This window comes from Paralichthys olivaceus, chromosome 14 (assembly GCF_024713975.1).
Source record: "Paralichthys olivaceus isolate ysfri-2021 chromosome 14, ASM2471397v2, whole genome shotgun sequence".
Lineage (NCBI taxonomy): Eukaryota > Metazoa > Chordata > Actinopteri > Pleuronectiformes > Paralichthyidae > Paralichthys > Paralichthys olivaceus.
Genome location: NC_091106.1, coordinates 20856404 through 20869472, shown reverse-complemented (window position 1 = coordinate 20869472; position 13069 = coordinate 20856404). Strand labels below are relative to the sequence as shown.

At 43.8% G+C, this 13069-nt stretch overlaps 4 protein-coding genes across 5 annotated transcripts; 1 reads left to right on the top strand and 3 right to left on the bottom strand.

Moving 5' to 3' along the window:
* Window positions 1-20: 20 nt before the first annotated feature.
* pno1 (partner of NOB1 homolog) lies at window positions 21-2910 on the bottom strand. Its single transcript, XM_020097553.2, has 7 exons — window positions 2405-2910; window positions 1515-1661; window positions 1349-1432; window positions 854-914; window positions 612-729; window positions 436-506; window positions 21-316 (listed from the first exon to the last, which is right to left on the bottom strand). The coding sequence occupies exons 1-7, from the start codon at window positions 2600-2602 to the stop codon at window positions 249-251; spliced, it is 747 nt and encodes a 248-aa protein (XP_019953112.1). The 5' UTR covers window positions 2603-2910; the 3' UTR covers window positions 21-248.
* Window positions 2911-3010: 100 nt separating this feature from the next.
* Window positions 3011-7015, top strand: dnaaf10 (dynein axonemal assembly factor 10). 2 transcript variants are annotated; one of them, XM_020097541.2, is made up of 8 exons: window positions 3011-3196; window positions 3896-3996; window positions 4107-4237; window positions 4371-4472; window positions 4684-4799; window positions 5321-5455; window positions 6371-6468; window positions 6564-7015. In XM_020097541.2, exons 1-8 carry the CDS (start codon window positions 3011-3013, stop codon window positions 6769-6771), a joined length of 1077 nt encoding a protein of 358 aa, XP_019953100.1. In that variant the 3' UTR covers window positions 6772-7015. The 2 variants fall into 2 exon arrangements, with proteins under 2 accessions (XP_019953100.1, XP_069394856.1); XM_069538755.1 differs by lacking the exon at window positions 6564-7015 and having other exon boundaries at window positions 6371-6469.
* On the bottom strand, window positions 6665-9489 carry LOC138413636 (uncharacterized). The gene is made up of 4 exons (XM_069538756.1): window positions 9093-9489; window positions 8758-8959; window positions 7568-8665; window positions 6665-7464 (listed from the first exon to the last, which is right to left on the bottom strand). Exons 1-3 carry the CDS (start codon window positions 9402-9404, stop codon window positions 8355-8357), a joined length of 825 nt encoding a protein of 274 aa, XP_069394857.1. The 5' UTR covers window positions 9405-9489; the 3' UTR covers window positions 6665-7464; window positions 7568-8354.
* A 41-nt stretch (window positions 9490-9530) lies between these two features.
* LOC138413637 (uncharacterized) lies at window positions 9531-12670 on the bottom strand. The gene is made up of 3 exons (XM_069538757.1): window positions 11899-12670; window positions 11495-11716; window positions 9531-10487 (listed from the first exon to the last, which is right to left on the bottom strand). Exons 1-3 carry the CDS (start codon window positions 12091-12093, stop codon window positions 10236-10238), a joined length of 669 nt encoding a protein of 222 aa, XP_069394858.1. The 5' UTR covers window positions 12094-12670; the 3' UTR covers window positions 9531-10235.
* Between the last annotated feature and the right edge of the window lie 399 nt (window positions 12671-13069).

The window sequence follows — 13069 nt, the reverse complement described above, 5'->3', positions numbered from 1 at the left end:
TTACACTTCACAGACAGAACTTAGTCTTGAGGATTTTCATTTATTTACACAAACTCATTACTAGATACCTGCTTTCTGTTGTTTCGTAACTTTTTCCTCATTAGGAGTCAACTGATCCAGTAACCAGCTGTAAACATGAGGCTGTTAGAGGAGCCTGAGATGTCGGCAACAGTCTTAGTAACATGGACCAAAGTGGGGATTGCACCAGCCAATGGGGAAAGAGATGACAAACAGCAACCAATCCGACTTCAGAATCTCTCCGCAGTCCTGCTCGCCACCACTCTGATGTTTCCATAGACCTTTGAAGGTGGACTTCCTGTGAGTGCAAAAAGGTTTGAATGTCAACACTCGGCGCCACATGTTGATTCCAAGAGATTCTTCCAAATACGACATTAACAGTCTGATCAGAGATTTAAAACACGCTGCTTTTCTTACCTAGGATTAAGTTACAAATAGCTGTCCGGGCCATCTTGATATTCTGGAAAGATCCTAATATGTGAATTTTTCTGTGAAGGGACAAAAAGAAATAAGATGAACACTAACTCCACTGCAACATCATCATGGTCGCGATCATTTTACTGTCATGGTGTAGAAATAATTGGAGTTCTCACGTGTCTGCCAGCACGATCCGAGTCTTTGTGACATTTTCGATAGTGAATTTGGTTTTTCCTCCTTTTCCTGCGACTCTTCCGATGGCTCTGGATAAATGATCTCCCTTCAGAGGTTTCACTGCCAACACATAAAAAAAATATTACAAACCGGGAGATCAGAGATTTAGTGAGTGTTACAGCGAGGAAAGAAGTGGTGATAAAATGTTGACAGTTTCAGAGCAGACAGGTGTCTGGGATCTTACCGTCTGTGACATCAAAGCTTTCTAGGAAAAGCTCATCTAATCTGACGAGAGCGAGAGCATCCTGGAACGAGAGAGTGAGAAAAAAAAAAATCACAGGTTTAAGAGATATTCAGAAACAAAATAATCGAATTGTTACCTTAGCGTTCACTGTAATCATAATATTCTTACATAACCTGGCATTTTTATTCTTCTTTTAAAAATAAGCCTTTAAACTAAAGAATATTAAACAAAAACACATGAACAACAACATTAAAATGACATATTGCCTGTTTGAAAGTAGTTTGGTAAAGTTTAGTTCATATGTTCCAGGGAGGAACCTTTCTTTATTGACAGCAGACGAGACTGACTTGATTTAACTTCTCTATCCAAACTTTGAACAACGTCTTTGCAAATACTAAAACCTTGTAAACAGAGACTGAGAAATATGATTAAAAGAAGTCAAATCAATAAAAAAAAGAAGCACAGATCATCAAATCCTTCGATTACTGAACTTACTTCAACCTGGAATCCGAGAACAAACGCTTTAACAAAATCTGTTGCTTTCGTGAGGGAGCCGATGTCCTGTGTTTCTTTGCATGTCTGAAAGAAGAGAGGTTTATCACACACACTGTAGACAACCAGAGGAAACACAACAGGTGAACATCGTTGTGGAGCAACTTACTTTGATTTCTACGTTTCTCGATTTGAGGTTGAATCTGACTTGAAGGTGCAGGTTCTCTACGATGGGGGTGTAAATCTTCAGCCAGTTTTCCTTCAGAGGTGTGTATCTGTGAGCGGGGATTGCGATTTTACGCATCTCATTTGGTCCCTGAAACACACAGATCATAATCTCTGATCACATTCAGCCGTGGCAAAACATTAGTGTTGTGCAAGAGCTGCATTCATGGCAGCGGAGAAGACCAAACTTGGTGTTTTTGTTTTCAAAGGTTCGGTGTGTAAGATTTAGGTGAAAGGGATTTACTGTCATTTGGATTTAAATTACTGTCAGAGTGCATGTGGTGCTGCGAGAGAGAGAAAAGAAAGATTTGACTTAGTTAATAAAAGCATCGATCATTATGTGATGATCAGTGTTGATATTGTGGCTTCACTTCAAACGTCATCTGAGTCTGTGTCAGTGTCAGAGAGAATCATTGTGATGTTTTCATGAGTGTGTTTCATCTAAACTGTACTGACTCTTGTCTTTACTCTGGAATGGAACATTTACATTTACATACTATATATTTAGATCAGAGTGAGTCCTCTTTAGGTGGCTGCCATGTTTTTTTTTGTTTTTTTTTACAGTAGCCCAGACTGGACAAACTTAACTACTTTGAGTTTTAATGTGACATTTAAATTCAAGCTTGTGGAAGTACTCTGAAAATAATAATAAATAAATCCCCACGTGTATTATCATCCCACATTTAATTTCAGGGGAGAAACCAGAGGATTGAGTGAAACCTTGGTGATAAAGTGATGCAGGAACTTCACGTGCTGCAGTCACAGTATTAAAGTTCCAATTATTGACTTGTGGCATTAAACAAACTGTCCTGGTGGAGGCTGGAGGCCTGTTACCTTCAGTTTGTCGCCTGAGATCGGGGGAAACTGCGGCCGCTTGCTGGCCACAGGCGCCTCGGTGTCCATGTCCGCTCCATCTTGTTCACGCTTTCTCTTCTGGGTCCTTTTGCTCTTCACCTTGGTGAAGGCCTCCGCGTCCTCTTTGCTGTCCGCGGCAGCGCCTGAGGCCGGGTCTGTGTTTTTATCGACGTCCATCACGAAGTCAAACCAGAAGTTAAACAAAACCAGAGAAACGTGAGGGAGCGTGAGGCCACGGCGACATGAGGGAGATCCTCGTGCTTCAAAGAGGACCCAAAGCGCCACCGCGCCGGTGCCTGTAGAGAAACACAGAAATAACAGCGTCTTAAATTAAAAAAGCAAACATCTAGATTTGTTGCAGTGATCGATTAAGATCCTCTGCGCATTTTCAATGTGTTGATTTTTCTGCGTAAACATTTCTTTCGCGGGTTAGTTTCCCCGTCAGGCATCTCTCCAGACAGCCCCGGCAGGAGCGGCAGGACCCCGGTTTGTTGTGGCCCAGAACAACTTCACGCTTCGAGCTGAGTCTCGTTCCTTGTCAGCAGGTTCTCCACCGACTCTCTGGAGTCTTCAGACCCAGCTCACATGTCGTCGCCTCTGTCGAAGCCTCAGATCGTCGCGCACATTCAGAAAAGTCTGAACTACACCGTGTTCGACACCAAATGGATCCCGAGCAGCGCCAAGTTCGTCTGCGTGGGAAACTTAGCCCGAGGAACCGGAGTCCTGCAGATCTACGAGGTTCAGCACGGAGAGGCTCAGCTCGTCCGGGAGGTGGGCTCACTCCTCATGTCTCCTAGTGTCTCTAAATGTCTCCTAGTGTCTCCTAATGTCTCTCAATGTCTTCAGACACACACCAGAATGTGTCCGGGTTCACTCAGGTTTCTAGAAAAGTCTCCATAGTAACAACGTTAGTCCAGAGACAGTTGTCTCCATAGTAACAGGAAAACACAACAGCAGCAGTGACTGAAGATGAAATAGATTTTATGTGTTGAAAACTCCTTCATCTTATTCTTATTCTTATAGTTGTTGTTTTTAACTGCAGATGATGTCAGAACACTTTATACAATAACTCTGAACAACTCTCACAACCCTGAGCTGTGGAGTTTCTGTCCACGTCAAAACTTCCTCCTGTAATAACTGTGAACCTGCACATCTTGTATTCATTTTTTATTTTGACATGTTCATATTCCTCCCGACCTCATTACAAACGACTGCTGCATCTTTACACACATGTCTCTTATTCATAGTTTGAATCTCTTGTATTTAGTCTCTTGTTTATAGGCTCATCCTTTCTTTTATTATATTTGTATACTTTACTGTATATCGTAGTACTTTATTGTGTATCATATATCATGTCAAATTTCTCTCATACTTATTCATTTGTCACTAACACACTGCACAAGGGTAAAAAAATAAAAAAATGTTTTTCTTTTCTCCTGCTGTCTAACTAACAAACTCTTTTATGTTAAGGTGGAGAAACCTAAGCCCATAAAGTGTGCGACATTTGGGGCTTCCTCTCTTCAACAAAGACACATAGCCACTGGAGATTTTGATGGAAGTCTCAATATATGGTACTTTAACCACATTTATTGATGACACACAATCGAGTGTGATGTCTGGCTGAGTGGGATGTGAGTTCACACTGACCCTGTTTTAAGTCAGACGCCTCTGTTGTCTGCAGGAATCTGGAGGTGCCTGAAGTGCCTGTGTACAGCGTCAAGGCCCATAAAGAAATAGTGAATAGCATCGATGGTGTCGGTGGCCTGGGGATCGGTGACGGTGCACCTGAGATAGTCACTGGAAGCAGAGATGGTTTGATGTTTTTTAAATTTCAATCTTGATGAATACAAATATTAGATCCCAGGTTGAATGTTTAAAATCTAATTAATTCATGTTTGAGTTAAGCTAAAACATAATGTTTTTTTCTTTTCTTTGGGTGTTTCAGGGACAGTGAAGGTTTGGGATCCCAGACAGAAAGATTCACCTGTAGCCAACATGGAGCCTGTGGAAGGAGAAACCAAGAGGGACTGCTGGACGGTTGCATTTGGTGAGTAAAACAAAAGAACCAACATCCACAGGTTTTATAAAACCACCTCTGTCCAGTCCAGTTTCAGATACCTGCTTTCTTAGTGCACATGGAAACATCCTCAAAGGTTCAGCAGAGGTTTATCTATGGCCTCCGTGCATAAGAAGTTTGTTCAGGTTGTGCAGAGGAAAAACAAAAGAAAACTAAAGTGTTATTGACTCTTTCATTACAGGTCACACCTTCAACGATCAGGACCGCTGCGTGTGCGCTGGCTACGACAACGGGGACATCAAACTCTTCGACCTGCGGAACATGTCCCTCCGGTGGGAAACCAACATTAAAAATGGGGTACGGTTTGTGCTGACACGATAAATCCTTAATTACATCCGTGACAGCCGCTGTTGCATGTGATTTTTGTAAAGCTGGGCTGAAACATTGGCTCAAAGGACAAAAGTTACAAACTCTTCAGGAAAAAAAAGGAACTCAAACTGACGGTGTGAATTCGCCAACTCAGCTCTAAAGCACAAGAGTCGTCCTCTAATTCTGAATTTCTGTTTTTATTAGGATAAACTGTCCAAATACACATTATTTATTTTGCACTGCAACCAGCACTTGAACAGCACAGTGGATAGAATCAGGGACAGACCTGAAGTGACTTCCCAGCATCGTTTAGACTGAACTAAGGTTAATGCATGGTCCCGCCACATGTCACACACAAAGCACTGCACTGATTCGATTTTTATACTCTGCTCTTTTTCATCACCTCGTGAATGTAATGTCATTATGTCCGTATCTAGAAAAACATGTAGTGAAGCCATTGCCATGAGATAAATGCCCAGGGAGTAACTGTTATTTTACTTCATGACCAGGTATGCTGCGTGGAGTTCGACAGGAAAGACATCAACATGAACAAGCTGGTGGCCACATCGCTGGAGGGAAAATTCCACGTCTTCGACATGAGGACCCAGCACCCCACCAAGGGCTTTGCCTCCGTTTCCGAAAAGGTAATTGACCCAAGGGGAAATGAGCCAGACGGATGTTTGGCTCCGATATGTGGAAAAATGTCAAAAGATTAGTGTCGTCGTTATTGTTTTTACATTCGTACGGTACAGAGGGAATTAGGTGCACACGTCGTTTCGACCGTTTTCACAGCTGGAAGAGTTTGGAGTCGTGTTTGTCTAACATTCTCCGTGGCTTCGCGACACCGGGCCAAAAACGACAGAGGGTCAGCGAGGAGAGAGGAGTGCAGCTTTTTGTGGGAAAACGAAAGAGAAACACACTTAAATTGGCGTCAGTGCACAGTCCAGCCCAGTGTTCACCAGGTACTGAGAGATCAGACGCCTCGGCTTTCTAAATATTTGTCCAGTTCTTCTGAGCCATCGAAAGGTGGAACATCACTGTCTCCAACCGTGAACCATAAGGTTCCACTTGATAGTTCTGCTCTAAAGTACGATATAAATGAATCTCTACAGAAAAGTTCTAATCGTGGCCAAGAGATTTGATTTTTTAACAAATTATTGTATTTATTTTAAGTTTTGCGTCATCAAAAGCTACTGAACTGAAAGAAGAATTCAATGTTGGAGGTTTTATTTTCCTGGAGCTGCTCAATGAACGGAAAGGCAAAACAAGGGATTTACGTAATGTAGGTCGGCCAGTTTACACAAAGAAGGTGGAGCATTGTGAAAGTGAGGGCAAGGGAAAGATAGAGGAGATCACACAGTCGATTAAAACGATTAATGACAGACATTAAAGAGTTTCCAGTTTAAATCAACATCATAGAAAGAGTCACAACTGCTCATGAAACAATCCTGACAAACACTACACAATGGTAAGGCCACATTATTTGACCCTCATTACACATTTTGCCATTACTCATTTAATTGTTTCCTAAAGTAAATGATCCCTCTTCTTTATTTTAGGCTCATAAGTCGACCATCTGGCAGGTGAGACATTTACCTCAGAACAGAGACGTCTTCATGACTGCAGGGGGAGCAGGAAACGTACATCTGTGGAAATAGTAAGTCCTCCATCCAGTTTGTATTCTACTTCATTTGAATCAAGTTTTTCAGATTTATCATAAACTGTAAAATCCTTTTGTTTTGATGATGACAGTGAGTATCCTGCTCAGAGAAGCAAGCAGGACTCTGACGGCATGGATGTGGGCGTGGCCGGCACTGTCAACCTCTTACAGAACGCCACTCTGTCCACGCAGCCAATCGCCAGCCTGGACTGGAGTCCTGACAAGCAGGGCCTGTGTGTGTGCTCAGGGTTCGACCAGTCTGTCCGTGTGCTCATTGTCACCAAACTCAACGTGGTGTGAGACGGTCGACTGCAACAAACACTGATGGTCTGTGCAGCCTGAAAACACGCAGCTACAGAGACACTGTTCAAATCACTGCCTTTATCCAGAGGCTGAATAGTTTCTCTGGTGGTCTTTGGATTGATGGGTATTTATTTGATGAAAATTTCCTTCCTAGTTTGTCCATTGTTTGAGTTGTCACTTTTGATATGACATTTTAATGTGAACTCTGTTTTCAAATTAAATATGCTTTGGAGAAAAAAAAGATTTTCTCAGTGTACTCTTAATGAAATACATAATTATGATATATATGAGCAGTAAGTTATTATCTCAAAGGTTAGAAGCATCATCATATCCAGAGTTTGAACCTGAAGAAGTCCTGCAGGTCCTGATCGTCCTCCTGTCGGTCGTGAATCCTCGCGTAGACACTCCTCAGCAGCTTGGTCATGGACTTTCCATCTAAGATGTTGATGTATTTCTCTATGCTGCCTACAAACACGGGTGGTTGTACTGCTCCAGCGTCATCAGCATGCGGACGATCTCTCCTGCGATGAAGGCATCGTCGAAGCTCTGCTCGGCCACAGGCTTGAGAGGAAACCTGCAGCAAAGCTCCACGGCAGCCTGAGGGTCCGACGGCTCAAGCAGCTGCACAAGCTCAATATAAGCATCATGGACCTTTGGAAATCAACTCCAGACTTCTGCAGGTGAGTATATCTACGAATAATGAACGTATTGAGGTTGTCCTTACAAAAGTAACGTTAATGACGTTATTATTGAGTAAATATGTGAAATCTAAATGTCACAGATAACAACTGACCCCTGGTGCCATGGAGATGACCTTTTGGTAGAGCCGCTTTGCCTCGTCCTGAGTGTCTGCAGAGGGAGAGAGGGCCAGACCCAGTCGAGAGACATGAGACCTGCGGTTCACTGGACAGGACACAGCGACTCTGTCTCCCACTGGAGGCTCTGAAACTACAGACGTGAAGAGTAGAAACCTTCTTTGACAAACAGAGGAATAAAACACATACATTTTTAGATGCCCCTTAAAACAGGCGTCTGATTGAAATCCCTCCTCAACACATAAAGAACATCAGACACCTTCATCTTCCAGATTTCTTTCCACCTGTTTTCACAAGACTTTGAAAGCCACTGTCAGTTTTTTGTTGTTGTTTTACCCTCTGCTGTCTCAACAGCATCGGGGCAACAGGCCTGTTGAGACTTGTTGGCGGGGAGCTGAGCTTTAGTGGAATTGTTGGAGGGTTTAGCTGATCCATCTGGCTTGGCTGCTGCTCCAGCTCTCCCCCTACAGGAAAGAAAACATAACACAGAAGCCCTGAAATAGATTGAAAAGATTTAATTTGTGCTAATGCAGAGAATACAGCAAATCACATGTCATTGTTATACTGTTTGTAGTTTTGGTTATATTATTTTAGTGCACTCCTCAAATTTTTTAACATTTGCAAATATTTCCAAAATTCAAAAACAGACCTAAACCCTCCTCCAGTGAAGCTTCCAAGAAGGCTGAACAGAAAGTGTCAGTGTTTGTACTTGGCAAGTGAAGCAACACTGAAAACCACATTCATCCAGAGGAAATCATCCATGAATTAATAGAAGTGACCAAACAGCCACATAACAGGTTTGTCCAGCGCTTGACTCAGACTGCCAGCGTGGCTTACCTGGCTGCGGGTCGCCCAGCTTTCCCTCCCCTGATGGGGGCTGGGGGCGTCACAGCAGCAGCAGCAGCTTTGGTTACAGCTGCTCGGACATGACCAGGCCCCCCCCCCCCTGCCCCGCCTGGCTGCTCTCTTGGCCACACTGGTGTCTGTGGACCCTTTCACTCCTTTTGGTTGTGTTTTAGATTGTTTGGAAGATTTCTCATCCTCAAAGTTCTGCTGGTCCTGCCACCATTTTTGTCCTGAGCAGAGATGGGATGATTAATGTGAATGTAGTTCATTTCTTTACAGCCAGAGACAGTTAAACTAGGCTTTACTACACCAACAAACTCACTGCTCAGCTGTTCAGGTGGCTGCCCGCTCTGCGTCTTGTCTTCCAGCTCAATGCTGGCCTGGAAACTGAGACAGGCATCGGTTATGGCTTCCCGTGACTTCTCTGAATTTGGGTTGCTGTCATATTGAGCCAGCTGAGCCAGACCCAGAAGACACAAGGCACGGCTGTCCCGCGGTGTGGTCACCACGGCCAGCTGGCATGTCTGCAGAAAGCAACAGGGCGAGTAAAGAAAGTAAAGATTTGGAAGATCTGTGGTACTGTTAACTTTTCAAAACAGAAATAAACAGATAAAATACACATTTTGAATGTTTACTTGCTCGATGAGACACTCTCACCCTCTCCTGCATGTCCAGCAGCTCCTGACACGGGGTGATGGAGGTGAGGCGAATCAGAGCTGTGAGGGTCTGGCATCTTTTGGCCACCTGGGACTGCATCTCGTTGACGGCCTTGTCCTGGCACTCGCCCTGCTGGACCAGCCTCTGCAGCAGAGCAAGGTGAGCGTCCAGCAGCACCCACTCCAGCTGCACGCTCACCCTTCCACCACACACACACACACACCGACTCACACTCTGGGCAGCGAGCAGTGCTACACTGATAGCATGCATATGCATTCCAGCACAGAAACAGAGAAGCCACATGGTTTTCATGGAGTGATTTAACACTTATTTAACTGGCTTATAATGATTTGTATGTTCTGGTTTGTAACATACGTGTGAAAGACCTGCTCAGCACTCATGGCCTTTCCTGACAGTGTGTTCCTCTGTTGCAGCTGGCCCAGGGTGAGGAGGCCTCGCAGGAACTCTGTGTTAAGGCTGGAGTCTCTGATGGATCCTGCTCCACCCAGCTGGAGAGAAAAACACAAACAAGAAGGGCAGTGAAGAATCCGATCTCTGAGTCTTCACCTAAACTTTCTTGCCTTACTTCAGAGATGGTGGTTTGTAAAATGTGCATATCTAGACATAGATATTTTTTATTTAAAAGAGTATGAGTGGTTTTTGATGATCTTTCTCACAATCCTGGAGCTCTCACTCTCACTCCTGCAGGATTAAAACAGAACATCCTGGTACATTACTGATACAGTCAAGCCCTCTCACTCTCTCCCTCTTTGCTGAATGCATCCACCTCCGCCACACACACACACACACACACGCACCTCTTGCTGCAGCGCTGGCTGACAAAGTGCTCCAGTCCCAGTTGTAAGAACAGAGCAGCCTCCTTCTCTGTGTCCTCGGAGGCTTTCTGCTCCTGCTGCAGCAGAGCCAGCCCAGTGAAGAATCTGAGAAGATGAAGGCATCAGAGAAGAGATGAGAAGCTCCAACTCTGTGGTTTCAACATATTAAAGCAGATCAGGCCTTGTCTCACAAGGTGACTACACATATTTTAAGGTTTACAGGGGAGAGAATATTTGGTTGAGAGTTTTATCAAAGATGCTCTGATGTTACAATGACACAAAATGCCATATAATACATGATATCACCTCACAATACATAATAAGTATGGCTGACTCTGTGATCTGACCTGAGTGCAGGATGCAGGGGCCGCAGTGCCAGGCCGCTCTGGAGATGCTGCAGGGCTTCTCTGCTCCGACCCTGCAGCAGCAGCAGCAGCCTTCCTACGTGGAGGTTGTACTCCCAGCTGTCCGGACTCAGAGACCAGGTGTCCAGGTATTTCATCAGAGCTCGGTGGACAGAGCTCTGGTTCTCCTCGTTCCGCAGAGCTGATCCACTTTCCTGCAACAAGGGTCGAGGAAGTTCAACTTCATCTGCCATTTAATGATGAATAATAGTTTAACAGAACAGTGTCACAGCAGGAAACAACAATCTACTTCAATTTGCATTACTTAAAGCAACACCATGTAATTAACTGAGCAGCAGCGCCCTCTGCAGCCACACAGGGGGATGAACTCTGTCGGGCTCTGTCTAAGAGATAAGGTGAATTTCATGTAGAGGAAAACAAGGTCATCAATGTGTTGAGCCCAGACTGCGTCATCCCACTAAACTGAAACACAAATGAATGGTGGATATTACCCATGATCCCCGGCTTCCTGAACCAGAAGAGCTGCCGCTTTAACAAATCCTTCAAAGTCCGTTTAGAATTCTTCATATTTTAAAAGTTTCTGCTGAATATTAGAGATAAACGCTGGTTTTTATTGACTTAAGTCTTTTTAACTCATCTACAGTTCAGCTTTACTCCTCGACTTGATTCTGAAAATTGACACATCTCACAAGAACAGAGGATCAGGGTGAGGAGTAGGAATGAAAGCAGCAGCATTCTCTCTAAGTCAGGGAACCATCAAATTCATTTTGAAGCTGCTACCTTCAGGTAGAAAGATAGTGACAGTTTCAAAGTTATGCGATCAGCAATTAAAACATTATTTGTGTGTATAAAAATGTACGAAGCTTGTCATATGTTTGTAAAGATTTGGTAAACTGTGGCTATAATATCCTGAGACAGTGAACAGGATGAGCAGTTTACAAGAAGGGAGGATAGTTATACATCCTGTCAGACAAGTCATTAATCATGCAGCCGCTCTCCTGGCGTGTGAGACTCTGATCTGAGACAGAGCACATTGTAAAAGCTGCTCATCTTCTCTGGCCTCTCAGTTATAAAAGAGCAGATGTTGATGATGATGCAACAAAAAGTTGTATCACAATGCATCCGATCATTCAATCTTTAGGTATCCACTGGTGCCACACATCAGAGCACGTACAGCAAACTTATCAAAGTACACAGTGACCTTGCCGGTTTTCTTTGACAGCCACATGTAGAGAGCCTGAACATAGTCGGCTCTGCTGGACTGTCCCTGCTCCCTGAGCAGCGGATACTCTTTATCCAAGGCCCGAAGCTGGTTCTCCAACGTGGGTGTGTGGGGGAAACCGTGGAGTTTACACACTGCGAGGACCTCATCTTGTCGTGCTGCTGATTTGGCGTCGCTTAATTCATCTCTGTCTCTGTCCGCCTGGAGACGCAGGAGAAGACAGTGAGAGGGTGTGTCGCTCTTCAATCTATTCAATCTATCAAGTTGTAATAATATTACTATTTAACTGGTAATATAATAAAACCAATCGCCTTGTTATTTTAACAGTTGTTAAAGAATTAGTTTTACTTTCACAAGATTTCAGGTGCAATAACATCTGCTACCTTCCTCTGGAGGCCGTACGTCTCTGTGGCGTAGTGCTGCTCCTCCAGTACGAGACCCAACAGAGTCTGATAGCTGATGCATAGTGGACAGCAGCCTGCTCCAGGCTCTGCAGAGGAGACTGGCCGCCCTCGTACTGCAACATGTCCCCTGTGGAGAGGTGAAAAATAAACACTGTGCAGCCTGGAAAGTCTCATCTCTCATCTGGAAACTAACAAGTGTACTTTGCTTTTAAATGTACAAAACTCAGTTATTTAGAACACAACAGTTCATTTCTAATATATTTTGTATATTTATTTTAAAAGCTTTCTAATTTACTATTGTCAGAGTCACAAAATTTTAAACTAATCAGATTAATTCCCTAGAAGGAATGAGTCAAAAGACGAAGCGTGGATTTGATTTGCACAATAAATTCAAAATGGTGAATTTCCTGTTGAGTTTAGGGGGTGGCTCCAAAAGGCCTCAGACTGTGATGAGGCTAAAACATGTCGCATCATCAGGTTTGTGAGTTTGTTTAGGAACTTTAAAATACATTGAAATATTTGAGATAAGTTTTATCATGCGTATCGCCTGTAATTATTGCATAATTGGAATTTTCTTTCCGACTGTTGTGACCATCAGAACAGAAAATCAGCAACTCAAACAATATGGTTGCCTCTCTGTGTTACAATCTCATTAAAGTCTAACTCTGAAATTAAACTCTCCCACAGTTCAAACACTTCTGCTCTCTCAGGCATTCAGTGTGTGATGAGGAATAACACAATCTCCTGTTTGGCCGCCTTCTCTCTTTCCCTTACGAAGGATTGCATGCATCCTCTGCATTAAATATTCAGGGAGTTTAACTTCCCCTGCCTCTATGTGGCAGAACGAACTCATGCCACAGCATCTATATCAGTGAATATTTCAAAACCTATGCCCCCCCCCTTCTCTGGTGTTACTTCTCAGTGACTTTCATTCAGTCCTCTGGGATCAGCCTTGAATGTCATTTCTCAGAGTCGTCAAACAATTAGCGCGGCACAAGTAGCTGAGAAAAGACGAGCAGTAACTCGAGTGGCTGGCACGTCAGGGAGACGAGAGCGCTCCTGAGGCGACCGCTAACTAGCCCATTTTCATGTATTTCTTAATGGCTGGAGCTGAGCTGCGGTGCCAAAGACTCTTCTGTCCATGACCAGC

Excerpts from the sequence above, each read along its gene's own strand:
- dnaaf10 (XM_020097541.2), top strand. The coding sequence starts at position 3,011 with ATGTCGTCGCCTCTGTCGAAGCCTCAGATCGTCGCGCACATTCAGAAA. Across the intron at positions 3,997-4,106 it reads GATGGAAGTCTCAATATATG|GAATCTGGAGGTGCCTGAAG; the intron begins GTACTTTAACCA and ends TGTTGTCTGCAG. Across the intron at positions 4,238-4,370 it reads AGTCACTGGAAGCAGAGATG|GGACAGTGAAGGTTTGGGAT; the intron begins GTTTGATGTTTT and ends TGGGTGTTTCAG.
- LOC138413636 (XM_069538756.1), bottom strand. The coding sequence starts at position 9,404 with ATGAAAACCATGTGGCTTCTCTGTTTCTGTGCTGGAATGCATATGCAT. Across the intron at positions 8,960-9,092 it reads TGCTGGACATGCAGGAGAGG|ACATGCCAGCTGGCCGTGGT; the intron begins GTGAGAGTGTCT and ends TGCTTTCTGCAG. Across the intron at positions 8,666-8,757 it reads GCCACCTGAACAGCTGAGCA|GACAAAAATGGTGGCAGGAC; the intron begins GTGAGTTTGTTG and ends ATCTCTGCTCAG.
- LOC138413637 (XM_069538757.1), bottom strand. The coding sequence starts at position 12,093 with ATGAGACTTTCCAGGCTGCACAGTGTTTATTTTTCACCTCTCCACAGG. Across the intron at positions 11,717-11,898 it reads CGTACGGCCTCCAGAGGAAG|GCGGACAGAGACAGAGATGA; the intron begins GTAGCAGATGTT and ends CTGCGTCTCCAG. Across the intron at positions 10,488-11,494 it reads TGTCAAAGAAAACCGGCAAG|GAAAGTGGATCAGCTCTGCG; the intron begins GTCACTGTGTAC and ends CCCTTGTTGCAG.
- pno1 (XM_020097553.2), bottom strand. The coding sequence starts at position 2,602 with ATGGACGTCGATAAAAACACAGACCCGGCCTCAGGCGCTGCCGCGGAC. Across the intron at positions 1,433-1,514 it reads CGAGAAACGTAGAAATCAAA|ACATGCAAAGAAACACAGGA; the intron begins GTAAGTTGCTCC and ends CTCTTCTTTCAG. Across the intron at positions 915-1,348 it reads TTCTCGGATTCCAGGTTGAA|GATGCTCTCGCTCTCGTCAG; the intron begins GTAAGTTCAGTA and ends CTCTCGTTCCAG.